General features: G+C 40.1%; 1 protein-coding gene and 1 long non-coding RNA gene across 3 annotated transcripts; both read left to right on the forward strand.

The window, feature by feature from the left end:
- Window positions 1–2466: 2466 nt before the first annotated feature.
- Window positions 2467–27407, forward strand: dmgdh (dimethylglycine dehydrogenase). Its single transcript, XM_023960816.2, has 16 exons — window positions 2467–2744; window positions 2861–3029; window positions 4251–4349; window positions 4426–4590; window positions 5244–5448; window positions 11730–11978; window positions 12062–12260; window positions 12366–12535; window positions 12625–12778; window positions 14258–14423; window positions 14505–14635; window positions 22624–22838; window positions 25064–25221; window positions 26469–26528; window positions 26604–26738; window positions 26813–27407. Exons 1-16 carry the CDS (start codon window positions 2479–2481, stop codon window positions 27023–27025), a joined length of 2754 nt encoding a protein of 917 aa, XP_023816584.1. The 5' UTR covers window positions 2467–2478; the 3' UTR covers window positions 27026–27407.
- LOC144996480 (uncharacterized) lies at window positions 15500–20130 on the forward strand. Of its 2 annotated transcripts, none has more exons than XR_013659422.1 (7): window positions 15500–15633; window positions 16637–16719; window positions 17023–17099; window positions 17446–17555; window positions 19110–19137; window positions 19254–19373; window positions 19990–20130. It is a non-coding gene; the product is annotated as an uncharacterized LOC144996480 (long non-coding RNA). The 2 variants fall into 2 exon arrangements; XR_013659423.1 differs by having other exon boundaries at window positions 19274–19373.
- Window positions 27408–27767: the final 360 nt, after the last annotated feature.

The following is a 27767-nucleotide window of genomic DNA, read 5'->3' on the forward strand; positions in this document are numbered from 1 at the left end:
GCAACATTAAAGTATGTTACCAAAAATGTACAAAAATATGAATGAATATTTGAATATGATTTTGATAGTGCTTTTTTTTACTGCCACACATGGGTAATAATGTAAAAGATTGGCGATTCTAGCTTTTAAATAAAGTTTTATGAAAAAAAGTGCTTCACTCTCACAGCTTGATCTAAACGTTTTAATGATTGTTTTTTTAAGTCTCTTATTTTTTTATTTGAAAAAGTTTTACAGTGTACTTTCTTCAATCTGCTCTGTACGAATAAAACATGGAGGACAGTTTCCTGCCAAACTAAATACATGTGAAATACTGAAATCCCAAAGTCTAAGTATGATATGCAAATCTCTAAAACGACCTATTTTTGGCTTCCACCGCCTAAATGTAAATGAGTAATCTGCTCACTGGAGATTAAAGTCCAAAACACGTAATCTCATGTAAAACTGGTACCGGTTTTACCGTATGATAGGTAACATTTGTATTTTTGTGTTTTGTTTATGTGAAATTTCCCTCACTTACTTCACTTACAAACTCAATCCTTACATAAACCCAACCACGCTGCTGCAGTGATACACTATAGCCATGCTGTGTTCATTTTTTATTCATTCGTTCTTTTATTTATATACTTTGTCGCAATTATTGTGTCTCAGTTGTTTTTTTTTGTTCTTATAACGGCTGTTGTTTTGGTGTGTACTTTACCTATTCCGTTAATTTTATCTAATTTAACTTGAAAACTGTACTGTTAAACCGAAACATTTTTGGTCACTTTACTTTACTTGGTCACTTTACACACAACTTGCTGTACGTCACTTCGCTGTTTTTCGGATGTCTGCCGCTGACAAAAGGAATAAAGTCTTCTATTCTATTCTAAATAGTGCAAAGAAGTGTCTCACCTCTGCAGGGTAAAGATTACATAAAGCGGTTATCAGAACCATCCAGTTCAAACCTGCGGCAGCTGTTCCAGTGGGGTTAAAGGCTAACCTGCTGTTAGAATCAAGGAGAAGTCAGAAGTAAACATTTCTGTTTGGGAAGACCTGGAAAGCCTTTTTGCTTACTTACATTACACAATGTCATTCAGACTCAAACACTTTGTTTTTGCAGAAACCAGAAGTGCTTCTGTTTTGCTCTATAGACACATAAAGTATCATTTTATTTTATAATGTATTTCCAATTTTCATCTGAAGGGTCAGTCCAAAACTAATTAACTGTAAACTAGATTAAATAAGTTTAATGATTCACACGGGAAACAAACGTTAGAAGAAATTGGAAACTCACGTCGTTGTTTCTTTGGCTGCCAAGTCCTGAAAAAAAAAAAATTCTAGCCAATCAGATTAGTGACATCACAAGTACAGAGCAGCAAACGTTTTAGGACAGTATCGGCTAATCAGCTGTTATAACAGTAAACAGTGGTGTAGTAGCTACGACTGAGAAAAATAGTCGTAGAAAAAGTAAGGCGTGTCTGAGAAATAGACTGCAAAGTTTCGAAATTTAAAATCTTTCAGTGTTTCATTTTATTTATTATGCAATCATTAGTCGATGATGTAAAATCACCAAACATGAGTCCATAGAAAACTTTTAATGGGTCACAAAATTCTTTCATCTTTTGTTGTTTTCACTGAGATAGTTTTGGGGGACATTGCTCGCCCCCTGCTGGTTGATAGATGTATTGCAGATTGAAAAGACTCATTAATTCGGGTTCTCTGTAGTTAGATTTTTCTTTGAGTAAAAGATGTGATACGATAAATCTCCTTAAGCCAGATATTCAACTTGGAAAATCAAAACGAAAACAAAAAGTCCTAAAACCAAAACCCATATTTTAGGTTTATTAAAAATTTTTGATGTAAGGAGTCAGATAGAGGCTCACGACAGTCTTTTAAGACCAATTCATTAGGTTTTCCGTTTCTATTTGGGGATCCAGAAAATCTGACTTTAAATAATTAATTGACCCAAAATAAAACCCAAGATTAGGCTAAAAGGGCTTTCTACTTGTAACCAAACTTAGAAAGTATTTCTATAACGTTTAAAAGTTCTGATTTTTTTTATCTTAAAGCAAACACATAAACTTATTTTTGTTGCTAACATTGCGAAAAACATCAACAGAGTCTAAAAAACAAATAAATCTCTGAGCATGTGAATAAAAAATCTAGCAAATGTCAACTTTGGAGAAACAGGCACAACAAAATAAAAGACATCAGGGAGATCTTAAGTTTGAGCGTAATAGTGTAAGCTTAAACAAATCTATAAAAAAGCAGTGTTTTTTGTTTTTTTTACTATATTTCTGATAAAAAATGTTATAAAAATCAAATATATATTAATCAATGTTTATTCATTAGTAAGTGATATTAAATAATCAATATTACCAAATAGACTTATTATTGATGCATTAATAAATAGTTATATTACATGTGATGACATATATTTTTCAATATTTAAAATGAAAATTTTAAAAACTTTAGGGGGGTTGTAGATATGTCACCCACATGGGGATCCTCGGGACCCAAAGGGTTAAGTCTGCCGGGAAAGTTTCGTCTGTGGGCGTGTCCGAGCGCCGGTCACTGCAAATAGTGCGCATGCGGCTGCAGACGGCGGTTCGGGGGCGCAGACGGAGGCGCTGCTTACGGAGCTCCGCCTCAGTCATGTCGCGGCTGCTGAAGCTCGTCGGGTTCCTGGCTGCGGGTCGAGGAGCCGCGCGGCGGATCCCCGTCAGGTCGGTCTGCTGCAGCTCCAGGAGGCGCGCGCAGGACAGGTGAGCCTCTCCAAAAAGTCTGTTTCCCCCCCAAACGTCGCATCAAAGCAGATTAACAAACATTTTGGTGATCCAGATGTTCATGGAGCTATATACCCCCCCCCCCCCCCTTCCAGGGAGGCCTCCTCCTCTTTAGGAAAAAGATGGAAGGACACTGCAGACACTGTCATCATCGGTGGGGGGTGCGTGGGGGTCAGCCTGGCTTACCACCTGGCCAAAAGCGGCCTGAAGGATGTGGTGCTGCTGGAGAAGTCCGAGCTGACGGCTGGATCCACCTGGCACGCCGTAGGTGCAGCTGTTCTCCTCAGGTTTGCTGCTGGTCTGCGGGATCTGCAGCCTCACCGCATGACTTGTGCTTAACACACACACTGTCCAAGAAATGCACGAAATATGCACCTCTAAATAGAAATAGAACCCCAAACTGCTAAAAAAAACAAAGAAAAGGAAAAAAAAAAAAGCTAAAACAGCTGTAAAACCAGAGGAAAAGGTGTTTTTTTTTCAACCAAAGTGTCAAAAAAATTATATCATTAATTGCTCAATTACTTATATTTTAAATCCTAACTGCCTGTAAGATGCAGTGAAATAGATTTTAAATTTTATCTTGAATTTTAACCCTAAAAATCTATACATCTATGAAATATACAATCAAGTTTTCCATAAAAACGTACATATTTACAATATTTGTTTGACTAAAGTATTTTCTGTCAAACTATGAGCAGTTTTCTGTCCCAACACGATCAAAATAAGGATTATGTTTACCTTTAAGGAATAATAAACCGTTTTTAGCCTTTTTTATGCTACACATAACAGTTGCTGGTGTTTACCAGACTCACATTTTTAACTGTAAAGAAGAAGAAGAGTCACAAAACGAAAGATGGCTGCCTATTGGAGGGTAAAACAGGACAGGTGTACTATCTATTACCACTCATGAATGCACTTATGCTAAACCCGACGATATTTATAATATTTTTTATTTTATTTTGAATAAATTAACTAAATAGATACATATTTTTGTTGTTATATAAAATATTGGGCACCTTTCATCATTTTATTTATTTTTTTATGCTGTATTTTTAATTTTTAATTTACCTGCTGGCTCGATACTTTTTAAAAAAGTATTTTTTTGTTGTTGCTTTCTCTTGATTACAGTTCATTTTATGATCATTTATTTATTTCCCTTTTTATTTGTAAGTACTGGTATAACCATTTTTTTTCTGCATATCCTCCAGAATGCCCCTTGTTCAGCGTTTCATGAGTTCCTCATATTTTTTATTGGAAATCTTGTTGGAAAATGTTATTTTTCAAGAGTTTTTGTAATCTTCTGGTGTATGATGGGATTTGAGGGTCCTGGAGAGCACTTTGATCGTGAAAGCATGTGTGAAATGTGCTGAAGAGCGTATAACTATTTTACGTTAAAGTCCAACACCTTTACTATTCTGCTCAAGTCAACCAAAAGAATGTTAGTGCGAATGAAGGCCTTCCCACAATGCTTTTATGCGACTTCAGGCCGGTCTGACGACGTACTACCATCCGGGCATCAACTTGAAGAAAGTCCACTATGACAGCATCAAACTGTACGAGACCCTGGAGGAGGAAACTGGACAGGTGAGGGGCCCATCGAACCTTTCCGTCTCTGTTTGAGAAGTTTTTGCGTAAAAAGTTTTGTTGGTATGGTTCACAGGCCATAGGTTTCCACCAGCCCGGCAGCGTCCGCATCGCCTCGACTGCAGCTCGTGTGGATGAGATGAAGTACCAGATGACTCGCGCACACTGGCATGTGACACCTCAGTACTTCATAACTCCAGAGAAAGTCCAGGAACTTTTCCCTCTGCTGAACATGGACAAGGTTTGTTTGATGTAGCATGATCTCGGTTTGCAGGAATAACAATTAAAGCCTTCCCCTCCCAGTTTGCTTGTTGCCATTTTGGCTTCTCGGCAAATAAACCAGACTAGCATCTCACCTTTATGTCTGCGTTTCGGTCTGGTTTTGACTCACTGCTGCTGTTCTTTTAGGACGTACAGGTATGTTCTATCCTGGTAGACATAAACATGCTTTTCTGATCCTCATATAAAGATAAGACACACTTGTTGTCGTCCCTGTCGTTACCCCGAGATGGTTACTTCTTCCGGATTAAATGGCGTCAACTGCTAGAGTAGAGTAGACCAAGTGGTAAAAATTCATCTTAGGTCTTGCTGCTGAAAAGTTTCTAAGATCTACCTGGATTAAAAAATGATTCCATTTTCCCTTTTGTCCTTGAGGGACGACTTGTTTCAGAGGGAAATTCTTCTGCACGAAAAGTCCATAAAGTTTAGTTTGGAGTTCAGGGAGTTGGAAGGACATTAAGAAATCAATACGATTGCTACTGGCATCAACAAATGTCAATTGGTTGCTATTTTCATATTATCCTATTGACTTATGACTTGAAACTGGTCCTAATCTTTAATTTTGATTGCTGTTGGGTTGGTGAAATTCTCTTCAGCAGTTTGTTCTTTCGTCAGGTGTTGGCCGGGCTGTACACCCCTGGAGACGGTCACATTGACCCTTATTCTCTCACCATGGCTTTGGCAGCAGGAGCTCGCATGTATGGCGCCCAGATTTACAATCCCGCTCCGGTGCGCGCCCTCACTCCGAGATCTGACGGCAAATGGGATGTACAGACTCCTCATGGGACCATTCAGGCAAACCGCATCGTCAATACAGCAGGTTTGTGTTTGGGCTGTCCTGTGCCGCATCTAAAGTCTGAAGAAGGAGTTACAGGAATTCGGAGGTGGACTTTGATGGTCCTGTTGTGAAAGCTCATCCGAACTCTGGCATGGAGCGAACCAGCTGACGTTTGGGAATGAGAGTCTAAGTTCACTTGCTGATAATCTTTGCTGTGATTTGATTCAGTCTGAATGCTGACGATATTTTTAGACCAATCAACAGTCAAGAACTAACGATGTAGTGGCTAGCACCCACTGCGAGATGGTTCTGGTTCAAATCTCGGCGGGGACCTTTTGGTGTAGTGATTGCATGTTCCTCTCATTCATGTGTGGGTTTTCTCCAGGCACTTCAGGTCCCTCCTATAGTCCAAAAACGTACTTTATAGGTTGATTGATGGTTCCAAGTTGCCCCTTTGTGGTGTCTTTGTGATTGTGTGGCACTGTCACAGACTAGCCATGGTGTACCCCGCCTTAATCTAACAGGATAGGCTTCAGCAACCCTGTGATCCTGAAAGGGATTTAGAAAATGGATGGATGGAAACTGGAAAAGAACAGGGGGAAAAACAATACAAATCTGGAGAAGAGTGAAAAGCAAAGTTGCTCTGTTAGTAGATCTAAATTAGTACAGAGGTGCAGACGCCGGTTAATAACTGATAACCAGAAGTTTAGTGGGACTAACCAGTTTCCTTCTTCCTGATTTTTCCTGGCCCCTATAGAGCACTTGTTGGAACTGTGTGATTTTCTCAGGGGGGGGTGGTTTGCTTGAATTAGTGGTTCTCTCCTGAGAGCAAAATCAAAACAAAAGAGATCCTAAATGTCATTAGCGTTCCCCATAGGGGCGTAACGATTGATCAATTGATGAATCAATTTATATTTCTGCGATCCAACCAGAAAAATCTGTCTGAGGCAAGTTGTTTATCAAATCGATCTATACCATAACAAAATCATTTCGAAATGAAATAAATGGATTGTATCAGTATTGGAAAATACCGTTAGGATTGAGGTGTGGTAGGTTTGTTTTACTATAACGTAAAAACGACCAAATGCCTCAGAGCGGACAACACACACGTGTTGACAGCAAAAACTGATACATCCATCTTTCCAGTTCAATGTGTGGAAACACTTTGAATTTAGCAAAGACATGTGACCGTACAGTGTGCTAGAATGTTCTAATAATTTGTGTTATTTGGATGTGGAAAAACAACAGTGGGCTAAACTTTAGGAAACTAAAATGTGAATGGATTTACCATTAATTCTTGTGTACTTGTTTGTTTGTAAACATATTTAATTTACACTTGATTATCTCGCAAGAAATACGAGGAACCTGCACTGTTTAGTATTTATCTCTGAGTCACACTGGTTGAAGCTTTGAATCGTATTGTTGCTTAAATGAGTCGTCATATCCCTAGAATGTACCATTTGAAGGACACTTAATGCAACACTAATTTCTAATGTTTTTTGCAAGTTCTTTTCAGTCTCAACAAGCATTTTAGTACAGTTTTATTAAAACCTGTTAAAAAAAGCATTCTTAAAAAAGGCATGATGTGCAAGTTTTTCTAAACCTAGCTAAATTCCTTTGTACCTACATGATTATCTGCAAACCCGTCACTGCAGAGGACCTTTGTCCCTGCAGCCCCCATGTCTGCACAGTTCACAGACTGAGTGTTTGGCTCAAGCTGGGCCATACCAGTTCTGGGGGGGTTTGCTGCTCCCTTCGCCCCCCCTGCTGCCACTGCTTCTGGCAACAGTTCAAGAATCTCTCCGTCTCATCCAACCCCCCCCCCCCCCCCCCCCCCCCCCCCCGGTTGCCGTTTTTGTTAATAGAACTTAGGTCAAAGATGTTTTTCTTTGGTCTTTTTATGGCAAAATAGAAAAACTAATAACATATAAACTCTAAGTCCATTTTGACTTTAAGCAGAACTTTTGAAACCTGAATACAAGTTTACCAAAAACCCAGAAGAGATGAAACGTTCCTGCAGCCTTTCTCCCTTTATCATGAGTTTCCTCTCATTTTATCGGCTTCAGTCGCTGCTGGTTGTTTTACCCTCTCTGCTTTTAGCCTCCAATCCCAGCAGGCCAGCAGTTCAGGAACACCAACCAATCTTCGAGCAGCAGCAGAGAGACGCCTCCTGACAGACGCTGCTGCCTGCTTTTTTGTTTAGTTGGCAGAACTCTGGAGTTGTGTTGAGGAAATGCATAGTTTGGGGTGTTTGCTCACATTTTTGTCTCCATCAGCTGCTCTGTTGTCATTGCAGATGAAAATGGAAGTTCCAGCTGTTGAAATGAAGGCTTTGCATAGAAGCTTTTTATAGTACTCCAAACTTATTAAAAAACAATTTTTTTCAGTGAATTTTCAAGAGCTAAAGCTTCAGAAAGTCACACAATTTAAGTCCTGAAGAGAAGAAATCACCTTTATAGGAGCCATGTTGAATCTTTACACTTTTTCCTGTAGGTGACGCTATCTTAACTTCCTCTTAATAGTATAAATGCCCTTACGGCTGTCTGTGGGCACAAGTAGGAAAACACAACTCGTAAGGGAGAAGTAGGTGAGACGTAGATGTGGACTTTTCTCCAAATCCTGCGCACTGTGCAAGGAGCCCGTTAGCAGTGTTCATGTAACACATGTGCGGTTATTTCAGACTCCTTGTGTTGTAGCTTTACTGTTAGAAATGAGAGAACTAAACAATCAGAGTGTGGTTTGTGTGGACACCCTACAGGCACTTGTGCGTGCAGCATTTGCTTGCAGTCGGTTAGGAGCCACTCCTCACATCTTGGACACCATACAACCGCATCACCCGTGGTGCGTGTAACTTACATTTTCCCTACGAATACTTCACAATACATTTACCACACGCATGACAAGGGTACGTTCCATTTTCATGACGTCCCTTGAGGTGGCCGCATGAGCCTCTGAGGAACTGTAAGACACACCTGCTCTCTCTTTAAGATGCAGCCGCTTCTTTCTATGACCCTCTATGGAGCTGGACAACTCAAAACTTGCCCAACCCCCTCGTACAGCTGCATGTGACTAAGGTGTATTTCTGCCAGAAGGAGAAAAAGGTTTTTGATTGCTGTTGCAGTAAGAAATAGTGGATTTTGTATCACTGATGTGATAAATAATAAACAATGATCATTTGCTGCTTGAATTGGAGTAGAAAAACAACAGCTGTTGTCCAGTTAGTGTACTGCAAGTATTAAACTTCACTCCTGTCGCCTCTTCTATTTTTAAATAAATTCTGCTGCTTCCCGATCTTTTATATTCATTTTTGCAAATCTTGTCTTTGACGTTTCCACTCTCCAGCTGTATCTGAACGTCACACGTTTTTACCCAGAGCCACCTTCTTCTTATTCAATTTTTCCATTAGGGTTAAAACCCGTTTATCCAGTTTGTAATCATATTTAGTGTCAGTCTGAGCAAAGCTCTGCAAGAGGCGATATTTGATTTATTAGAAGAACAGTACGTCCTCACAGACCTGACACAACTTGTAACTCATTGGAACCACAGTTGGAAACACTTGTTTTGTCGTGGAATCACACTGAAATGACAAATGATGCTGTGAATTTTGGCCTAAATTTATAGCTATGTTTGATCTTACATGCCAGATTGACTTTTACTTTTTTTGTCTCCAATCAGCAAGAGTTCACTTTGAAAGCCTTTCAAACATTTCTTGACATCTCTCCAAGTTTCATTCTAACAATGTTTATTGTGCTTTTATTCTGTTGTACTTTAGACATCTGGGGTTTTAAAACTCACTTTTTCTAAACTGTGGTATTTTTATTTTATTTTATTCTGGAGTCAATTGAAATATAAACAAAAAATGTTTTGTTTATAAGCGTTGATCCCATTTTTCTTCAGCAACATTTTTATTCCAAATTTCTATTCGTTAAATGAAAATGGCGTTTTTCATACGTTCTTGAAGTATTTTTTCCCATAATGTAGGACATCTATAAAAGAATTTAAGATTAAAACTGTATTTCTTTAGCCAAAGCGTCCGCTCCATTCTGATGCTTCCACTTGCAGACAGATAGAACCATGGACGACTTTATTTTTCTCGTTTGAGCTGGAATCTGGCTCTAAACTGTACTGCTGGATAGCTCTGATGTTGCTCGCCGTTTTTTCGCCACACTAATGTCAGCGTGGGCCTGTGAGGTGCAGTAAGCTAGCGGGACACAGTTTAAACAAAGGGTTGATGGGAAATTAGCTCATTGGTTCTTTAGAAATTAACTTCTAATGAACTCTGCCGCTCTGCAGAAGCTATGTTCTTAAAAAAAGATGTTGTTTTTTAATGTTGGCTAACAACTGTATAATAATCATACAGTTCATTAATTATATAATGAGCGGGTTCTGTCTTTGTTTTGTCCTCGTGGATTCACATGAATTAATTAAATTGAGCTTCCTTGCAGTTTTAAACAAGCCTTTCATTTCAGAAGGCTTGATTGTTTAGTGACGTCCTAAAAAGGATCTGATTATGGTTAAGACGAAAAAATGAAGTAAACTGATCCAATTTCATAAATGTTATTAAATATTGTCGGGAACGGAGCAGCTGCTTCTGAGCTGGTTTGGTCGTCTGCGATTAAATGTGCCAGAAAAAGAGGTTTTGGAGGAAACAGATGCAGTCAAACACCACAAAGAAAAGCTGTTAAATGTTCTGTTTAAGAAACAGAACCTGGACTGTAGAAAATGGAACTAGAACCGTCAAAGCCACAGATCCTCTCCAGCTCAAAACCCACAATATTTTTTTTTTTTTTTTGCGGCTTTAATTTTGAAACCACGCTGTGCTGAATCTGAAATGTGGTTGCAGTTTATCTTGAGCTTCTTCTGGTTTGTGTCCTTAATGTTGGATTTCTTGCTTCTCAATGTTTGCGGTGCTTCTTGAACCTTCGTTCTTGCATTGTTGTGTCTGTGGTTTCATGCTGGGATTGCATTCTGGTCAAGTTGGAGCTCATTTCCTAATGTTTTCATGTTGTTGTTCACCTTTCGGCATGTCCACAGTGAATCAGCTCTCACCGCTTCGCACATGTGGTCTGGCAGAGAAATTTACGCTGGATGCCCTACCTGACACAACCCTGCATTTTATCTAGGCTTGGGACCGGGACAGGGGGACCCATACCTGGACCCCCTTGTGGCTACATAGTTAGGCAGAAGCGCTAAGGGTGTTGCCCAATGACCCACACTGGATGTGTTGTCAAACAACATTATTTATTGTGATGATTTAGGGGATTGTATAAACTCCTTTGTTGGTCAGTTACACAACCCATTGAGGACACACGGGAACCAATAATGCAATTTTCTGTGTACGTGGAGTAATAAAATGTCCCAAACCCTTTTTATTTAGAGAAATTGAGTTATTAAATTAGAGCAGGATAAGAGGAGAGTATTAAAACCACTCTGTCTTCAATCTAGACCCTCACGGGATCAGGAGACCTTTTTCACTTTTCTAATGTGAGCTTCTGCGAGGATGGTGAACCTGTTATTAAAATAAAAACAAACTGTTGCATTTGGAATCTTTTTCATTTCAAAGTCCCATTTAAAAGTAGGCCCACCCACCCATCCATCCATCCATCTGAACCCATTGAACCCCTTTCAAGGTCACAGGCTTGCTGAAGTCTATCCCAGCTGTAGGGCAAAGGCAGGGTACACCCTGAACAGGTCTGTACAGTCCAGCCCATTCAGGTGAGCGTTTCCACTCAAAGCTGGACCATCTCTGCACATGGGTGGTATAGACCAATTGCGTAGCTTTGTGTTGTAGTAGAACGACTACAGCAAAAGCAAAGCCATCAACAATGGATAGCAAGGGTTGTTTGAATTTCCAGTGTCGTTCTGAGCTTGCTGTTTGTTGCCAACATCTTTTTCTGAAACACGACTGAAAGACAACAATTGAATGTTTAGAAATGTTGGCTGGTTGGGTATTTACCATAAAATATAAAGCTGCTATCAACATCCGATCAGAAGATTGCAAGTTCGATTCCCAGCTTGCCTGCCCATGTGTCAAAGTGTCCCTGGGCAAGACACTGAACCCCCCCCTTGCCTCTAGTGGAAGGTTGGTGCCAGTGTTCGGCGTAGCCACCATCAGTGTGTGAATGTGTGTGGGTGTGTGGGATTGTGACTGTAAAGCACTTTGGGGCCTTCGAAGTAGCAGTATACAAGTATACGCCACTTACCAAAACACTAGAAATTCCCCAAATTCTCTCAAAATATGTAAAAAACTTATGTCATTTGTTAGCTTCCACATGTGTACAGTTTCTCCTGTTTGGTTGTAAACTACTTACTAATTTTTCCAGGCTTTTGGGCTCGGGAAGTTGGACAAATGATTGGGTTTGATCATCCCACCATCCCTGTGCATCACCAGTATGTTGTGACAGCAACTGTACCAGAGGTGAAGGCTCTGAAAAAGGAGCTTGCTGTCATCAGAGACCTGGAAGGCTCCTACTATCTGCGCCAGGAGAGAGACGGTTTGCTTTTCGGCCCATATGAGAAGATGGAGAAGATGGTGCTACAGGACTCCTGGGTCAGAGATGGGGTGCCTCCAGGTCTGTGTGGCACCAAAAAAGGAATTTGTTGTGTATTTGTTTTTTCAGCTTGATGGTTTTTTGCATTGTTTTTGTGTGTGTAGGCTTTGGAAAAGAGCTGTTTGAGTCAGACTTGGACCGAATAATGGAACACATCGAAATGGCCATGGAAATGGTACCAGTGCTGAAGAAAGCCAACATCATTAATGTTGTTTCTGGGCCGATAACGTACACCCCCGACCTGCTGCCCATGGTTGGACCACACCAGGGGGTCCCCAACTACTGGACTGCTATTGGCTTTGGGTGTGTTGACCAGATATTTTCAAAATGAAAGAGTTATGTGTGGCAAAATGTGTAGATCAAAAATGTCTTAAGTTGATTAGATTAAATTGGATTTCATGCCTTCAGGTATGGAGTCATTCATGCTGGTGGCATCGGTAAATTTCTAAGTGACTGGATCAGGAATGGAGAGCCTCCCTACGACCTGATTGAGTGTGACCCCAACCGCTATGGCAAGTGGACGGATGTTCCCTTCATGTGTGCCAAAGCAAGAGAATCTTACGGCTTCAACAACGTGGGTAAGAACTACACGCAACCCCACTTCCTCCACCACATACTGGACAACATTCTCTAAAACCACTTACCCTGCTGGTGTTGTCCTCTCAAGTTGGTTATCCCAAGGAGGAACGTTTTGCTGGACGCCCAACTTCCAGAAGAAGTGGTGTCTATGACCTCCTGAAGGACAAAGGGTCCATGGGCTTCCATGCCGGCTGGGAGCAACCTCATTGGTTCTACAAACCTGGAGATGACATTGGATACAAGTATGAAGATGTTTTTCAAACCTTAATGTAATTGCATGGAGTACCTCAAATATTCCTCTTCAGCTCTCTTTTAAATGTCATCTTTACAGGTCTTTCTATAGCTTCAGTTTTGGAAGGTGTTGCCAAACAAGAATAATTTTTATCAAAGATTGGTAGACCTTGTTTGGAAGAGGGTGCCTTTTACAGATTTTGTGTGTTTACTAACTTAAAGCTTTTCTCAAATGGGTCAAAGAAATGTGTCTCAAACTCTTCTCAGATTAGTTCAGCGTCAGTATTACATGATGGTGTGTAAAATCTTCATGAATTCTGTATCAATTTTAATTTGTATAATCTGATTTTCAACAAAGAATTAAGGCACCACTTTCTTCTATTTCTACGTCAACAACAGCAGCCTTTAAGCTACATTCCCACTGGTCACGGCGACTCGCGTTCAAGCATCCACTTTCAATAAAAAGTATATCTAAATGCCCGTAAACCCCTCGTTTCAGGCTTCTGCGTTCAAAACCCTTAAACCTTCGTGTCACTACATAAGTGTCTAAGTCCGTTCTCCATCTCTATGAACAAACCAGTCCTTCACTGAACACAATCTAAAAGTCAACAAGGTGAACTGCTTGAACTTCAAACAGCTGAAGTTTGACCAATCAGGGTCTTTGATCATGCAGGAGAAATTCATTCACGAAGCAGACGAAGAAAAAGAAGATGAAAACAAAGGGTTAATCAGAACCAGAATCAGAATCCTTATATTGTCATTGTACATGGTGCATCAGCCTTGGAGTGGTGATTAAAATAGAATAAAATAAAAAATGAAAATACTGTAACTCACAAGTCTAAACAAAAATGTACAACATGTATAGAAACAATTAAATATTAAATGCGTATTAAAAATAGAATGGACTGAGTTGAGTTTTTCATGAGCGCAGCATGGTAGACATTTTGTGTTATTGCACAGAAGTCAGTTATTGCACATGTGTGGCAGTCAGTAATTTAGCATTTGTAAAAAGTCAGAGTGGGGTGTAGTTGGTGGAAGTGTGTGTATTCCGTAGGTTAAGGTTGATCGTGATCAAAGATTTATTTAGACTTGGCAAACTGGATGCCATTAGGATTCATTGCTTTACGAGGAGTGATTGACAATAGTCTGCAGCCAAACAGGACATAAAAAACAATGTAACAAAAAGCAAAAACAGGCATGTTAAATTGCACTAACAAGAATCCAAGAAACAGTGAGACTGCAAATAGTGAACCGTGTTAGAGAGGAGCCACTGCACTACTAACGACTGACTAAAAAGCATAACTGAAGGGGAAGAGCAGCTGCAACGCTTCCACATGGATGTATACAGTTACTGATTTGAGTTTGGATCTGTGACAAACCCTAATGGTAGCTCCACTGGCTCGCTTTTTTGCTGCAGATCAACATGGAAGTCATTATAGTTGGTGTATTAAAAGTGGACACGGATGAAGTTGCTGGTTTTGTGTTCTCAGACCCAGTTTCTGCCGCACCAACTGGTTTGGACCGGTTGGCAGAGAGTGCAAACTGGTGATGGAGAAGGTGGGAGTGATCGATCTCACGCCTTTTGGTAAGTTCATCGTAAAGGGGAAGGACTCGCTCAAGCTGTTAGATCGCCTGTTTGCCAACACCATGCCGAAGGTACTGCCTTTGTTTGAAAGGTAATTGAGTTTATGTGACGGCTGCTGACCACACACCCCGCTGTGGGGGTTGTTTCCTCAGGTCGGCCATACAAACATCAGCCACATGCTGACTCCTTCTGGGAAGGTCTACGCCGAGGTCACCATCACTCAGCTGACTCCCGGGGAGTTCCTGCTCATCACAGGATCGGGCTCGGAGCTTCATGACCTCAGGTGAGACGCTTGCAGTCGGGGAAGCCTTTTCAAGTGTCTTGTCTTTCTAAAGCTGCTGATTCCGGTTCTGAGTTTGCTGGAGCCTACACCAGCTTCTGATGGGTGAAGGTAGGGTTCACTCTTGACAGTTCTCCAAAACCATTGCTGGACAGAACTGCTGCAGTGGCACACAAAGTGGCCCGTCAAAGTAAAAGTTCAGAAAGAATCAGATACAAAATGTGATCGAATTTAAGGCTGTGTCACACAGCTGCTGTGTACATTTTCTGCATTTATGAAATTACGGTCTTTCATGGTACATGCATGATATATGTAATTCATAAGTGTTTCTTGCTTTCATCGTTTGTCGAAGTGCCTAACAGATGTATATGGAGTTAATTCAGTCTCAATAATCAGAAATGCACACAACCGGTTTTACAAATGCACACGCTCCGATTCACAAATGTCATTTTATGCAAACGTGAAAAATAAATTCGGAAATACACACCCTGTGTTTCACAAACACACAGATTGTGTTTCACACATGCACACTAAATGTTTTACAAATGCACAATAAGTGTTTCTCACAAATGTCCACACTGTTTTTCACAAAAACATTTTAGAAATTCACAATAAATGTATCAGAAATGCACAGTAGGTGCTTCACAAACGTGATTTTTAGGTACACATGTGATGTGAACTCACAGATCATTCGAATTGCAGAATGTGCATTCAAAATCCCGTTCTCGTTTGTGAATCTCCCCGTGTGTGTGAGAGATTTTTCTACGGTGAATATTGAGACTCATCTGACGGAGCGGGTCGACTAATCTCACCAATGGCTAGTGAATCTGTCAATCAAACTTATCGGCAAAGCAGGCGGGTTCGCTTTTAGCCAATCGAATGGTCCCTTACACTCCTCACTTTCAAAGTGACGAGGGGGGGAGCTGTTCAGCACAGCAGTTGGGAGGACGCGGGCGGCAAACATGGCGGAGAGGTCTTCTGAACGGGATCAGTCTCAGCCCGTAAGTAATGCATTTATATGATCATTCCCTCGTCGTACGTCCTGTAATGTTATTGAATACTAAGTTGAAGCGTTCTCCTTTGCCAAGTGACATGTGTGAATGCTTTATGAACACTGCAGCCGAGTCGTTTGCAGAGTACCCCCACCGCAAATTAGCTCAGCTTTGTTTTGCTTAGCCTGTGCAAGTTGTGTCTGCCTGTGAGTGTGAGTGAAGTTCAAGCCGGTGTCGGTTCAAGCTAGCGTCTATAGCCAATGATCTGTAGGTTCTTAACATGATTCAGATGGAACTAAGGGAAAAGCATGCCGGATTTACAGCAGCAAAGAAAGTTTAATAAAAAGTATTGATTTGGAGACGGCGATTTGTTTAAACACTGATGCTATGCTATGCTAACTAGCTAGTTGTTCCATGTGCTGCCTTTATGTAAACGCGATCCGGGTTAAAGTTAGACACAGCATTTTCACAACCCAGACTTTAAGACGGGGTCGACTGTGCAAAGAAGTTAATTCATGTGACAATCATGAAAACGGCATTTTTTAAATATAACAGACATGAATCCACTGTTGAATGAAAGAAGCCTCATTAAGTTTCTAACGTTAGAACCCGTATTCATTGTGATGACCAGCCCTGTGAGATTGTGTCAGAGTGACAGCCACTAAAATCCCCGTATCTCTTTACTTCCAATGACGTAATGACAAGAATCCCAAACATTATGTTTTTAGGCTGTTTTGTAGTCAATAAGTAGTCACAGAAAGGGCGGATGGGAGAAATCAGCTGTCAACAGTGATTAGAGTAGAAGTTACTGTAAGTATTACTCACAGGCTTCCTGTGATCAGTGTCTAGTCTCTGATTTTTTTTTAAAGCTGTTCTTTACTACAAGCTCAAGTAATCATAGCAAGAGTGTTTTAAAAAAATTCCCCTTTCATATATTTGAAAATTATGTAATTTAAGATCAGACAGCTAAATGATCTAATCCATGTTTGTTGTGTTTTTATTTATTCTCTAGGAATTACTGAAGCATGACAGCGTGACAATCTTTTGTTCCTCATACCATCAGGCAATACAACTCTCTGGCAGGGCATCTTACAAGTAATTTCTTTTAATTTTACCCACTGATTTTCCAATTATTTACCTTTTTTTATCAATCTTTTTATTTTGTGATATTTCTATTTGTAATGCATGTGTGTTTATGTGTTTTTTTAAGATGGCCATTTAAAAAAAATTTCCTCAGGGATTATTAAATACCCTTCTATTCTATTCTATTTCATATTTTATCATCCTATTGTATTACTGTTTTACCTGTCAATTGGGAATTTAGCATTTTTGCCGCCGTAAACATCTGTCAGTTGAAAGTATTTGTACTTGTATTCCATGTATCCTGTACCTGAGAAGATAGCAGACAACAACTGTGCAGACACCCACTTGGCCTTCTTCAGTGACGCTGTGAACGTTTATGGCTTTCCTCTGAGGTATTCATGTTATTCATAAAGAAATCTTTTATTCACATATCAGGCAGTATAAGTACTTGGTTATTTGTACAAAAATAAAATTACTTTTTTTAGACTCCTCTCCATAAACAAAGGCAACTCTAAAACTTTCCCCTCATGAATAACATTTACCCCCCCCCTTAACAGTCTCTCTCACCTCATTTTTTTCCCCAGTGATACATGTAACCCACTCCTGCAATTTTTTTAACCTAGAAATTCTACTTATTGGCATCATACATAAGAACATTACATTTTAAACTGATGTGTACCGTATTGCCGATGCATTTGTAATTATGTGTTTGAGACATGATTTTCATGTTATTGTCAGGGTGAGAGGAGATCAGAGGAGAAAATGTGGGCATAGCTGAGTTGATGCTCACAGTACGTACAACTGACACAAACGGCTTCATTGTGGGAAAAGTGTACACACAATCAACGGTGAGTTGAACCTAGTTTTAAAAAGCTTTAATATATACACAGGGCTCCAGACTGCGTCCATTTGGTCGCATGTTGCGACCAAAATTTGAGTGTGCGACTGAATTTTACACCCAGTCGCACATGTGCTACCAGTAAATTTGCCTCCTCCACCCTCCGTATTTTTTATACATTAAACATGAAAGGAGCACGTCAATGATCGATGAAATGAGAGATGAAATCATCAATGAGACGCGAGCGCACACGCACGCAGGCAGACACACACACTCGCGCGAATACTCATGAGACTGGAGCACACGCGAGCACACACTCGCGTTTCATTGAGTGATGCCTGAGGCGGCCAATGCGTGTGAGAAGAATAGGGAAAGTCACTGCAAGTGGCTAAAATATGTGGAGGGGCGTGGCCTAGAGATAATCGAGCGCGCGTAAACATCCGTGGGAAGGAAACGGAGACAAATATCATCACAACCTGATATGTGCGTATGAGCTATGAGCAAGCGAACTATTGATTCATTCTTCCGACCTGCAGCTAGTGTACCAGTGCTAGAGTGTACAGCAGGGGTCTCAAACTCGCATGAAATCGAAGCTGCAGCGAGACTGAAAGAGACCAGGAATTAGGAGTTGTCCTTAACATTCAATTTAGTTTTAATTTGCCTCTCCCCCTAAGTATGATCTGTGATATTACATCTTTTATAATTATTTTAATGTTTTGTAATGGATGTAGCCTTTTTTTAATCAGTTGATATTTTAAATTATTTTAATTGATCAGTGAACTACAAAAAACCCATCAGGACGCATGTCCCATAATGCATTGTTTTTTAGTCTGTAGGGCAGCTTTTAGTCAATTCAATACTAAATTTCCAGCTGCGTTCGCTCAGGTTGGGGTCTTGCTCTCACCCCTTTCTCGTGATATTTTTGTTTTGATTGACAGGTGATGTTGGAGCAAAAACAAAAATATACGTCACACACCAGGTGATCTGTGCAGTGTTGCGTCCATCTGGGTGATCTCAAACACGCTTATTGTGCATCTTGGCTGAACCTATTTGGTGTCACCAACATGAATTTCCATCCTCTAATATTTACATACATTTAAGTATTGTTTGAAACTGTGAAATTACGAAAGGTTACTACGGTAATCACTTGTTACTAAAAACTTTTTTTTATTTTATTATTATTTTAAGTATGGTATTTTTTTTACTATTTTTACTTAGTTGTACTGTCGTGACAGCGATGGTGCTGTCAGTTTACCTTCATGTTGCATCTTCAAAAGTGCAGAATAAAATATGACACTGAATTAGAAACAGCACATTGTAATTTCTGCATCTATTGTTAAAGTATTTATTTGTAATACAGTGGAAATTAGTAGATTTGGTTAGAATGTTGATTTACGGTATGCGCCCCTAAATTTTCTGGTTGTGCCCCTAAAACTTTCAGTTGGGGGCCACTGTGCTCCTAGTGAAAAAAGTTAAGTCTGGAGCCCTGATACATAAAAGTGAATGATGTATTAAAAATAAATCTGACAATATAATATTTCTTTTTGCTTTTTTCCAAATACAGGATTGAGCCCCTCTGGTGTGATGTCTTCGTGAGTGTTACTGGTTTATATTACAACATCCTGCACTCTCCTGAGGACCAAGACTTGCTCAATATCAGTCACATCACGTATTCTGCTGCCATTACATTTTTCTACCACACATTCAGGCCAGTTTGGATGTCTTTAGTGACGTGTGGGACAGCCATCCAATCAGGACGGAGCAAAGCATGACACCAAATCAGCTGTGGCAGTTGGGCTTGACCCAGAACCCTGTTTCTGATCCCCGGGTAAATGCTTTATTTAATCTCACTGTACTGGACAACTGATTTGTGTGCAGTTTGACTAAAGTGGAAAGTATCAAGAAGAGTATCATGAAATCATAATGACTACAGTGAATTTTCATCGAAAATGAATGAAAAGGATTATTGTTGTGTGGTGCAAACAATTTCCCTAAATTGTTTGTTTGTAGGAATAATAGCACATCTGCAAGTTCAAAATGCATCACAATTTCAATTTCAATTTTATTTGTATAGCCCAAAATCACAACAACAGTCGTCTCGATGGGCTTCGAAGTAAAACATGAAATCAAAAGGATCACGAATACAAAGAGTTCAATAGAAAAATACTAAAATGAACTAACAAACTGACTAAGCTATACTGGCATCCCTGCCCTTAGACCCCCCTTCGCATGGCTCATAATGCATGGCATTATGAGCCATCAGATGTACTAATGTCACTACTTTGTTAAGGTTCACTTATTTGCAAATTATAAACAGTTATGGAGATATGAGGTCTGCCTGCAAGCAACAATATAAGTTATTATTAGTCGGTCACTGTTCCTACATAATCTAAAACACAAAAAAAACAGTGCTGTTCATAAACAGTATCTTTTTTTTTTGTCAGGGTATGCTGGTTCCAGAGATTGAACGGGAGGAGAGTGGATCCATGACTGAACCTCATCCTGGGATCAATGTCCTGGTATGGGACAGTCCCCTTTTGGGTCCACAAATGTTGGAACTGCAAGACAACATCAATCCATTGTGGAATTCAGACCGTTTGGGAGTGGACCTACATCTTTACTGTCCAGTGTGTTTAGAACTTAATTTAGGCGACATAATTACATACAGAAGAAGAGAGACTGAGCGGGGCAAGACAGAGTTCAAATCAATACTGCTGTATTGTTCAAGGGACTTCATTGTATGTAAGGAAGTTATGAAAATTAGTTCCACTTTAAATAAAATTCAAATCAGTAGAGATCCCACATTTGCTTAAATTTTGATGTTTTAATCTGTCCATGTTTTCACTGAATTTTACTCTGCAATAAAGGGTGAATGTTTGCACTTTGTTGTTCTATGACCATCTTTTGTTGTGTAGTATTTAACCAGCTATAAAACCCAGAGAGATGAGGATCTTTTTTGCGAGGGTGACCTGGCCAAGAGGTGTATATGTATATGGTTACAATATAAAATCAATGACATTTGAGTTATTAAAAAAATAAAATTAAGGTCAAGCAAAGTGACTTCGGGCTGAGCAGGGGAGGTGTATTGGGTATCTGGGATTGACAGTGAGATGAACTTGAGGTAATGTAGTCCCACTGCATGGTACGGAGCAAAGTGATGCCAGTTTCTCCACAAAACCTGTGGAAGTTGAAGATTTTTCTCCTCCACCTTCATATGATCAAAACCGTGTCTGAGTGTTGAAATGACCGAGCATGAAAGCTAAGAGAATAACGTACAAACAATCCCGAGTGAAACATTCATTTCAAATCTCATGACCAGTACAGAGTTCGATGGATTCAATGTCAACTGCATTCAACCACTGTTGCCTTGCTCCCAGGTCCACTGAAAAGTTGCACAAGCCAGTCATTTTTGACAACCGAAGGCAATAAACCGACAAGCCATGCTAAGGCTAACACGCTAACGACCGACTGGTACAGAATCAAATATGGGCGGGGCTTTTGCCACCCGCAGAAAGCGTAAAGTGTAAGGGGCCATACGATTGGCTAAAAGCGAACCCGCCTGCTTTCCCGATGAGTTTGATTGACAGATTCACTAGCCAATGGTGACATTAGTTGACCCGCTCCGTCAGATGAGTCTCAATATTCACCGTAGAAAAATCTCTCACACACACGGGGAGATTCACAAACGAGAACGGGATTTTGAATGCACATTCTGCAATTCGAATGATCTGTGAGTTCACATCACATGTGTACCTAAAAATCATGTTTGTGAAGCACCTACTGTGTATTTCTGATACATTTATTGTGAATTTCTAAAATGTTTTTTGTGAAACACAGTGTGCACATTTGTGAGAAACACTTATTGTGCATTTGTAAAACATTTAGTGTGCATTTGTGAAACACAATCTGTGTGTTTGTGAAACACAGGGTGTGTATTTCCGAATTTATTTTTCACGTTTGCATAAAATGACATTTGTGAATCGGAGCGTGTGCATTTGTAAAACCGGTTGTGTGCATTTCTGATTATTGAGACTGAATTAACTCCATAGATGTACCACTGATGTACAACTGCACCCACATTTAAATTACGTAATTGACGCAGAAATCACTGATCATTTTCATTTAAACAGCGCAATAATCACGCACAGTTCATGCTTTACGTTGATATACGTGTTCTTTGCGTGGTTTATTCGTACTTCTGTGCTTTTAACATGGTTCATTCACGATACATTCGTGAAGATTTCACGTGAAGACCACAACTTCTCTCACTTTTTCTACACATATTTTTGTCTGACCAATTTTCATCCGTGCAAAATGTACGGAGTGGCTGCGTGACACGGCCTTAAACTGAGAGCAACTCACACACAAATTTCGAATGAACTCCTGCTGCTCTGCAGAAACTATGTCCTAGAAAAAGTCTGTTTTTATTATTTTGGATGAAAATGGCATAATCGGGAACACTTCACAAATAGATCAAGGGACAATCAGAGTGGGACTTTTAAGCATTTATTAAAATGTAGACATCCAAAAAAAGTTGCAGACTGTTGTCCTTTAGTTTTAAATGCGGACTCATCCAACCTGCCATAAAATCTTTTTAAAAAATGAAATGTTTTCACTTTTCGGACTCATTTAATAAAATACCAATTTATAAACAACATTACAGCTTTACGGATTGGTAAAAGTTAAGTTACTTTGTCATGTTTATAGTAACTGTCTACGTGCTATATTTTTTTTTGTGCCTTGGGGTGAAAGTGTTGACACTGGAGGGAAAGTCTACCAAGCAGGTCAGAGCTGAGAGGGTCGTGCTGCATAAATGAGGCGGAGCTCTACTGTGGAAACTTGAAACCGGACTGCAGCTGTTGACACAACACCCCTCCATTTGCTCCAATTGAAAGGCACCATTTTCTTCCCAGGGATTCTTTTATTAAAAAAAAGCCTGATAGAGACCAGATGCAGCTCTTCCATTCGGTGGCGACCTCTAGCTGTCACAAGCTGATGCTGTGCACGAAAAGCCTAAATCCAGAGGCGGTGATAAAAACAGAGTTTTGACCTTTCTGTTCTGTGGGTTGAAACTTTAGGTGGATTGAAGCAGAAGCAGAACGTGGATACGACGTGGAGATCAGTAACGTCACAGACCAGATCGGCGTGTTGGGCATCGCAGGACCAAACTCCAGGAGCGTTTTACAAAAGCTGACGGACGAGGATTTAAGCGACTCCGCGTTTAAATTCCTGCAATGCAAGACCGTCCAGCTGGCTGGTGTTCCTGTGCGAGCCATCAGGATCTCCTACACCGGTACTGCCATCATTTCGAGTTCCTCTAGAACAGGGGTCGGGAACCTAAGGCTCGCGAGCCATATATGGCTCTTTTGATGGTCACATGTGGCTCGCAGACAAATCTTTAATTCAAATTTTTTTTCTTCATTAGACCAGTCCTTCTCGTGCGCGATGCGATGGCAGAGGCGCGCAGTAGTAGCGGTGCTTAGAGAGACAAATCTGCGCCAGCACTAGTATAAGTTTAAAATTGTCTATTAATTCACAGAGTTTGTACCACCCGGAAACCTGTGAATTGCCGTGCCTAAAACTGCGCGCTCCCGTCTCTGAGAAAGAGCGCGCAGTTGCGGGGACGGGATGTGTGAGGGAGAAAGCAGAGGGTGGGGCTGAGGTGTTGTGGGGACAGGCAGCAGGTGAATCGCGCAGGGATTGTAAATAGGTAAAACCCACTGCCTGTCACTCACTGCAGCGTGTGAGTGTGTGTTTGGCTCCAGGTCCGCATGTGAGCAGTCTGTCTCACATCTACAAAACATTCATACCAACCTAAGATCACGTTTAAAGTCTCAACGCCTGCATGAAGCAGAAACTCACCACGTAAACCAGACTAGACCATCAGCAAAACTACCACGAGAAATACTCATCATTTATTAGAAACAGCATAACAATGTTATTAAAAAGAATCCACAGACTTATTGTACTTTAAAAAGGTTGAAATTACATCAAATGCACACATTCACTTGTATTTTAGTTTTAAACATATTGTCGCGGACTGAGTTGGGTGGCTGTTGGGCCGCGTTAAAAGTTCTGGAGTTCATTGACCGCATCAAGCAGAGAGCTGATTGGCTCTCAGTTCTGTCGCTCAGCCTGTTGTTAGGTAGTTTGGACCAATGGGGTTCAGCTATGGGCCGAATAAGGGAAAGGGGAGGGCTGCAGCGGGAGCAGGGGAATATAAAGTTGGGAGAAGCGCTCTCGTCTCGGCGGGAGAGAATCAGGAGTTGCTGAATTAATTGTTCGGCGTTTGTCGCGGTCTGCAGTAACCCGAATAAAGAACCTTAAAAGAGGTTAAGTCTCCGTGCCTCAGTGTGGGAAAGGGACACTACATTATTGTATGGCTCTTTCGAAATTACATTTCAAAATATGTGGCGTTTATGGCTCTCTTGGCCAAAAAGGTTCCCGACCCCTGCTCTAGAACGTTTTAGTTGGTTGTTGTTAAAAGGCAAAGCTGGATCTTTCAGTCAAGTATGACATAAGCAGACGTATGGATCCAGATGACAGATAATGTTCACACTAACATTACTGAACATCTTTTGTATTTTAGATAAATGTAGAAAAAAAGACCATTTCTATGGAAATTCAGAAGTCCCCAAAGCATCTGTTTTATCTTAAATATTTTAAAATGTTGATTAATAAGCACAATAAAAACGGCTCACTGAAAAAAGGTAGTGGATAGAAATTTTAATGGACTTTAAGTTTTAAGTTAGAAAATATACCAAAAATTTATAAAATTCAAAGAAAAATCCTTTTATTAACAATTTTCCATATTTAGTGAACAAGTTTAATGATATAAAACAACTTTTTAGTTAATTAAAAGTTTTTGGAAATTGAAAAATATTCAACTACATCAAAAATGATGGATTTATCAACATCAAAATGTTAATATAATATAAAATGAGACAAAAAAGTAGTTGTAAAGCTTTTAGAGAGGAATTTTTGGATATTATTTTCCATTTTATTTACCTTTACAAGCATGTATAGTAAATCCATTATGTAGTATAGTAAACTATAGTAAAAACTATAGTTTTAAGTGGTTTTCTTTTTTTAAAGTTAATTAAACAAATTTGTTTTTTGTTTCTTCATTTTGGGAAGTAGCAATTAACAGCAGCCAAAAAATTAAAAATTAAAACATAGAAATAAAAAATTTAAATTAAGAAAATACAAGATAAAAATAAAAACAAACAGCAAATTAAAAATGAGTAAATAAATGAATAAATAATCTAAGCCTTGGGTTCTCCAGAGTTAAAAAGTTTCTGTAAATAATTTAAAGCTTTAAGGAAACAAGAAAAAATAATATTCCATACTTATTATAAAAAGTTGGCAAAAACAAAATTTTGCGGTTTAGAATGTTATCACTGACAAATATCTAAGACGTATTTTCATTCATTCTAATTTTGAACGAGGTGGGCTTCCATACGTTCCCATCTGTAGTCCGTGTTGCTATGAAGTGCATGTCGTTGGTTTGGTCTTCAGGTGAGCTTGGCTGGGAGTTGTACATGGAGCAGGAGAACATGGTGGCAGTGTATCGGGCCATGATGGAGGCCGGAAAGGATCAGGGCATTGACAACTTTGGCACCTACGCCATGGCCTCACTCCGACTGGAGAAGGGCTTCAGAGGCTGGGGGGCCGAGGTACACATGCACGCAAATATTTACCATCTACATTCACAAGATATATGAAAGAGACACAAATGGATTTGTTTTTGTTTTTTGTGAACATTTCCGATTAGTGATATTCACCTGAATATATGAAAAACGAAAAAATGACTTAGTTTATATCGAAGTTTATATCCATCTAAATTACGTTGAGTGGCCACTTTGGTGGACACACCTGTCCAAAAGCTTGTTAATGCAAATTTCTAATCAGCCAATCACATGGCAGCAACTTCATGCATGTAGGCGTGTTACATGGTCAAAATGATCTGCTGCAGTTCAAACCGAGCATCAGAAAGGAGAAGAAAGGGGACTTACTTGAACAGTTGTTGGTGCCAGACGGGCTGGTCTGAGGATTTCAGAAACTGCTGATCTACTGGGATTTTCACCCACAACCATCTCTAGCGTTTATCTCTAGATCTATGAGCAGAAATGCCTTGTTGTCACCAGAGGTCAGAGGAGAATGACCAGACTGGTTCCAGCTGATAGAAAGAGCCACTGGTTCCAATGGAGGTCTGCAGAAGAGCATCTCTGAACACAGAGCACGTCCAGCCTTGAGGCAGATGGACTCCAGCAGCAGAAGACACACCGGGTACCACTGCTGTCTGCTGAGAACAGGAAACTGAGGCTACAATTCACACAGACTCACCAAAACTGGAAAATAGAAGATTGGAAAACCATTGTCAGGTCAGATGAGTCTCCATTTCTGCTGCCACATGCAGATGGTATAGGGTCAGAACAACATGAAAGCATGGGTTTTTTCATTGCAACTTTTGGCCCTTTAGCACCAATTGAGCATCGTTTCAACACCACAGCCTACCTGCATTTTGTTGCTGACCATGTCCTTCCCTTTATGACCACAGTGTACCATCATCTGATGGGTACTTCCAGCAGGATCATAAAGCTGGAATCATCTCAGATTGGTTTCTTGAACATGACAATGAGGTCACTGGACTCAAATGGACTCCACAGTCACCAAATCTCAACCCAATAGATCACCTTTTTGATGTGGTGGATTAGCATAATGGATTTGCAGCCGAAAAATCTGCAGCAACTGTGTGACGCAGTCTTGTCAATATGGACCAAACTCTCTGCTGAATGTTTGAATCTATGCCACCAAGGGTTAAGGCAGTTCTGAAGGCAAAAGGGCGTCCAACCTGGTACTAGCAAGGTATAAATTGGCTGGTGAGTGTAGACTTAAGAGTTTAAGTGTCTGATCTTTGCAGATGAACTGTGACACCAATCCTCTGGAGGCCGGTCTGGATTACTTCATCAAGCTGAACAAGGTAAGTGGGATTCCATCTACTAAACTCTTCCTCTGGACCCGAGCAGACAGCCTGAAGCCGTTTATGTTTGAGCAGCCCGCCGACTTCATCGGCAAAAAAGCGCTTAAAGAAATCAAAGCCAAGGGGCTAAAGAGGAAGCTGTCCTATCTGGCCGTCCAAACAGATGAGATAGACCCTGAAGGCAACGAGACTATCTGGCACAACGGCAAGGTCAGCAGGTCACGGCCGCTTGTTTGGCATACCTTGTTGGTCGCTCATCACGAACGGCTCGGTCTTTTCCTCAGGTGGTCGGTAACACAACGTCAGGAGCGTACAGCTACAGCAGCCAGCAGAGCCTGGCCTTCGGCTACCTGCCCGTGGAGCTGAACTCTGTGGGTCAGACGGTGGAGGTGGAGCTGCTGGGGAAAAAATACCCGGCTACGGTCATCCAGGAGCCGCTGGTCCTCACCGAGCCCACGAGGACTCGACTGCAGAAAAAAGCAAATACAAAAGCATAAAAAGTGAATCCTTCTGTGAGTCTGGACTGGAAACATGACCATGCTCTACACATCCTTTACAGTGAGCAGTTAGGGGGCCAGTTTTGTTTTTCTTTCTTTCTTTTGTGACCTCAGAAGAAGAAAGTCGTATGGTGGAAATGCCATTAAAGAGTTTTTATTGTGTTTCACAGGCAACTTGTGTTTTGCCTGTTCCAAAGTCTTACAATGTTAAAGGAAAAAGTACTTTTCATAATTTAATAAATGGATTTTAAATGTTTACAGGTCAATTTTGCTCCTGTCTCACTTGAAAAGTAATCTTAAAATCAAATAGTGCTGTTGTACAAGTTTGTTATACAAAGACGTTTGTTTTTCCATAATAAACGCTGTTTTGTGTTTATTTCAACTTTGTTTATTGGTTATTACATATTTTTTAATTCAAGTGTAAAGAATATTGTCAAATAAAAAAAATATTTTATAAGATTCTACAGAAAAACAAATTACAAAAAACATTTATTTTGTGTTTTTAATGATTTTGAAGATTAAAGGTATTTTTTACTTTTTTTTATATTAACTTGCTTTATAGTGCTCATAGCAGACACTATACAACAGTCAACCTGTGCAAAAGTCAAATTTACAAGGCAGAAATATATTTTCAAAAAAGTAAATATATTTGCATACAACAGAACTACTTAATAATTAAATTCATCTGTTGGAAATAAACATGTATTTCACTTTAATTACTATTAACAATAAGCACGTTTTA

Source organism: Oryzias latipes, chromosome 12 (genome assembly GCF_053564925.1).
Source record: "Oryzias latipes strain Hd-rR chromosome 12, Olatipes_Hd-rR_3.1".
NCBI lineage: Eukaryota > Metazoa > Chordata > Actinopteri > Beloniformes > Adrianichthyidae > Oryzias > Oryzias latipes.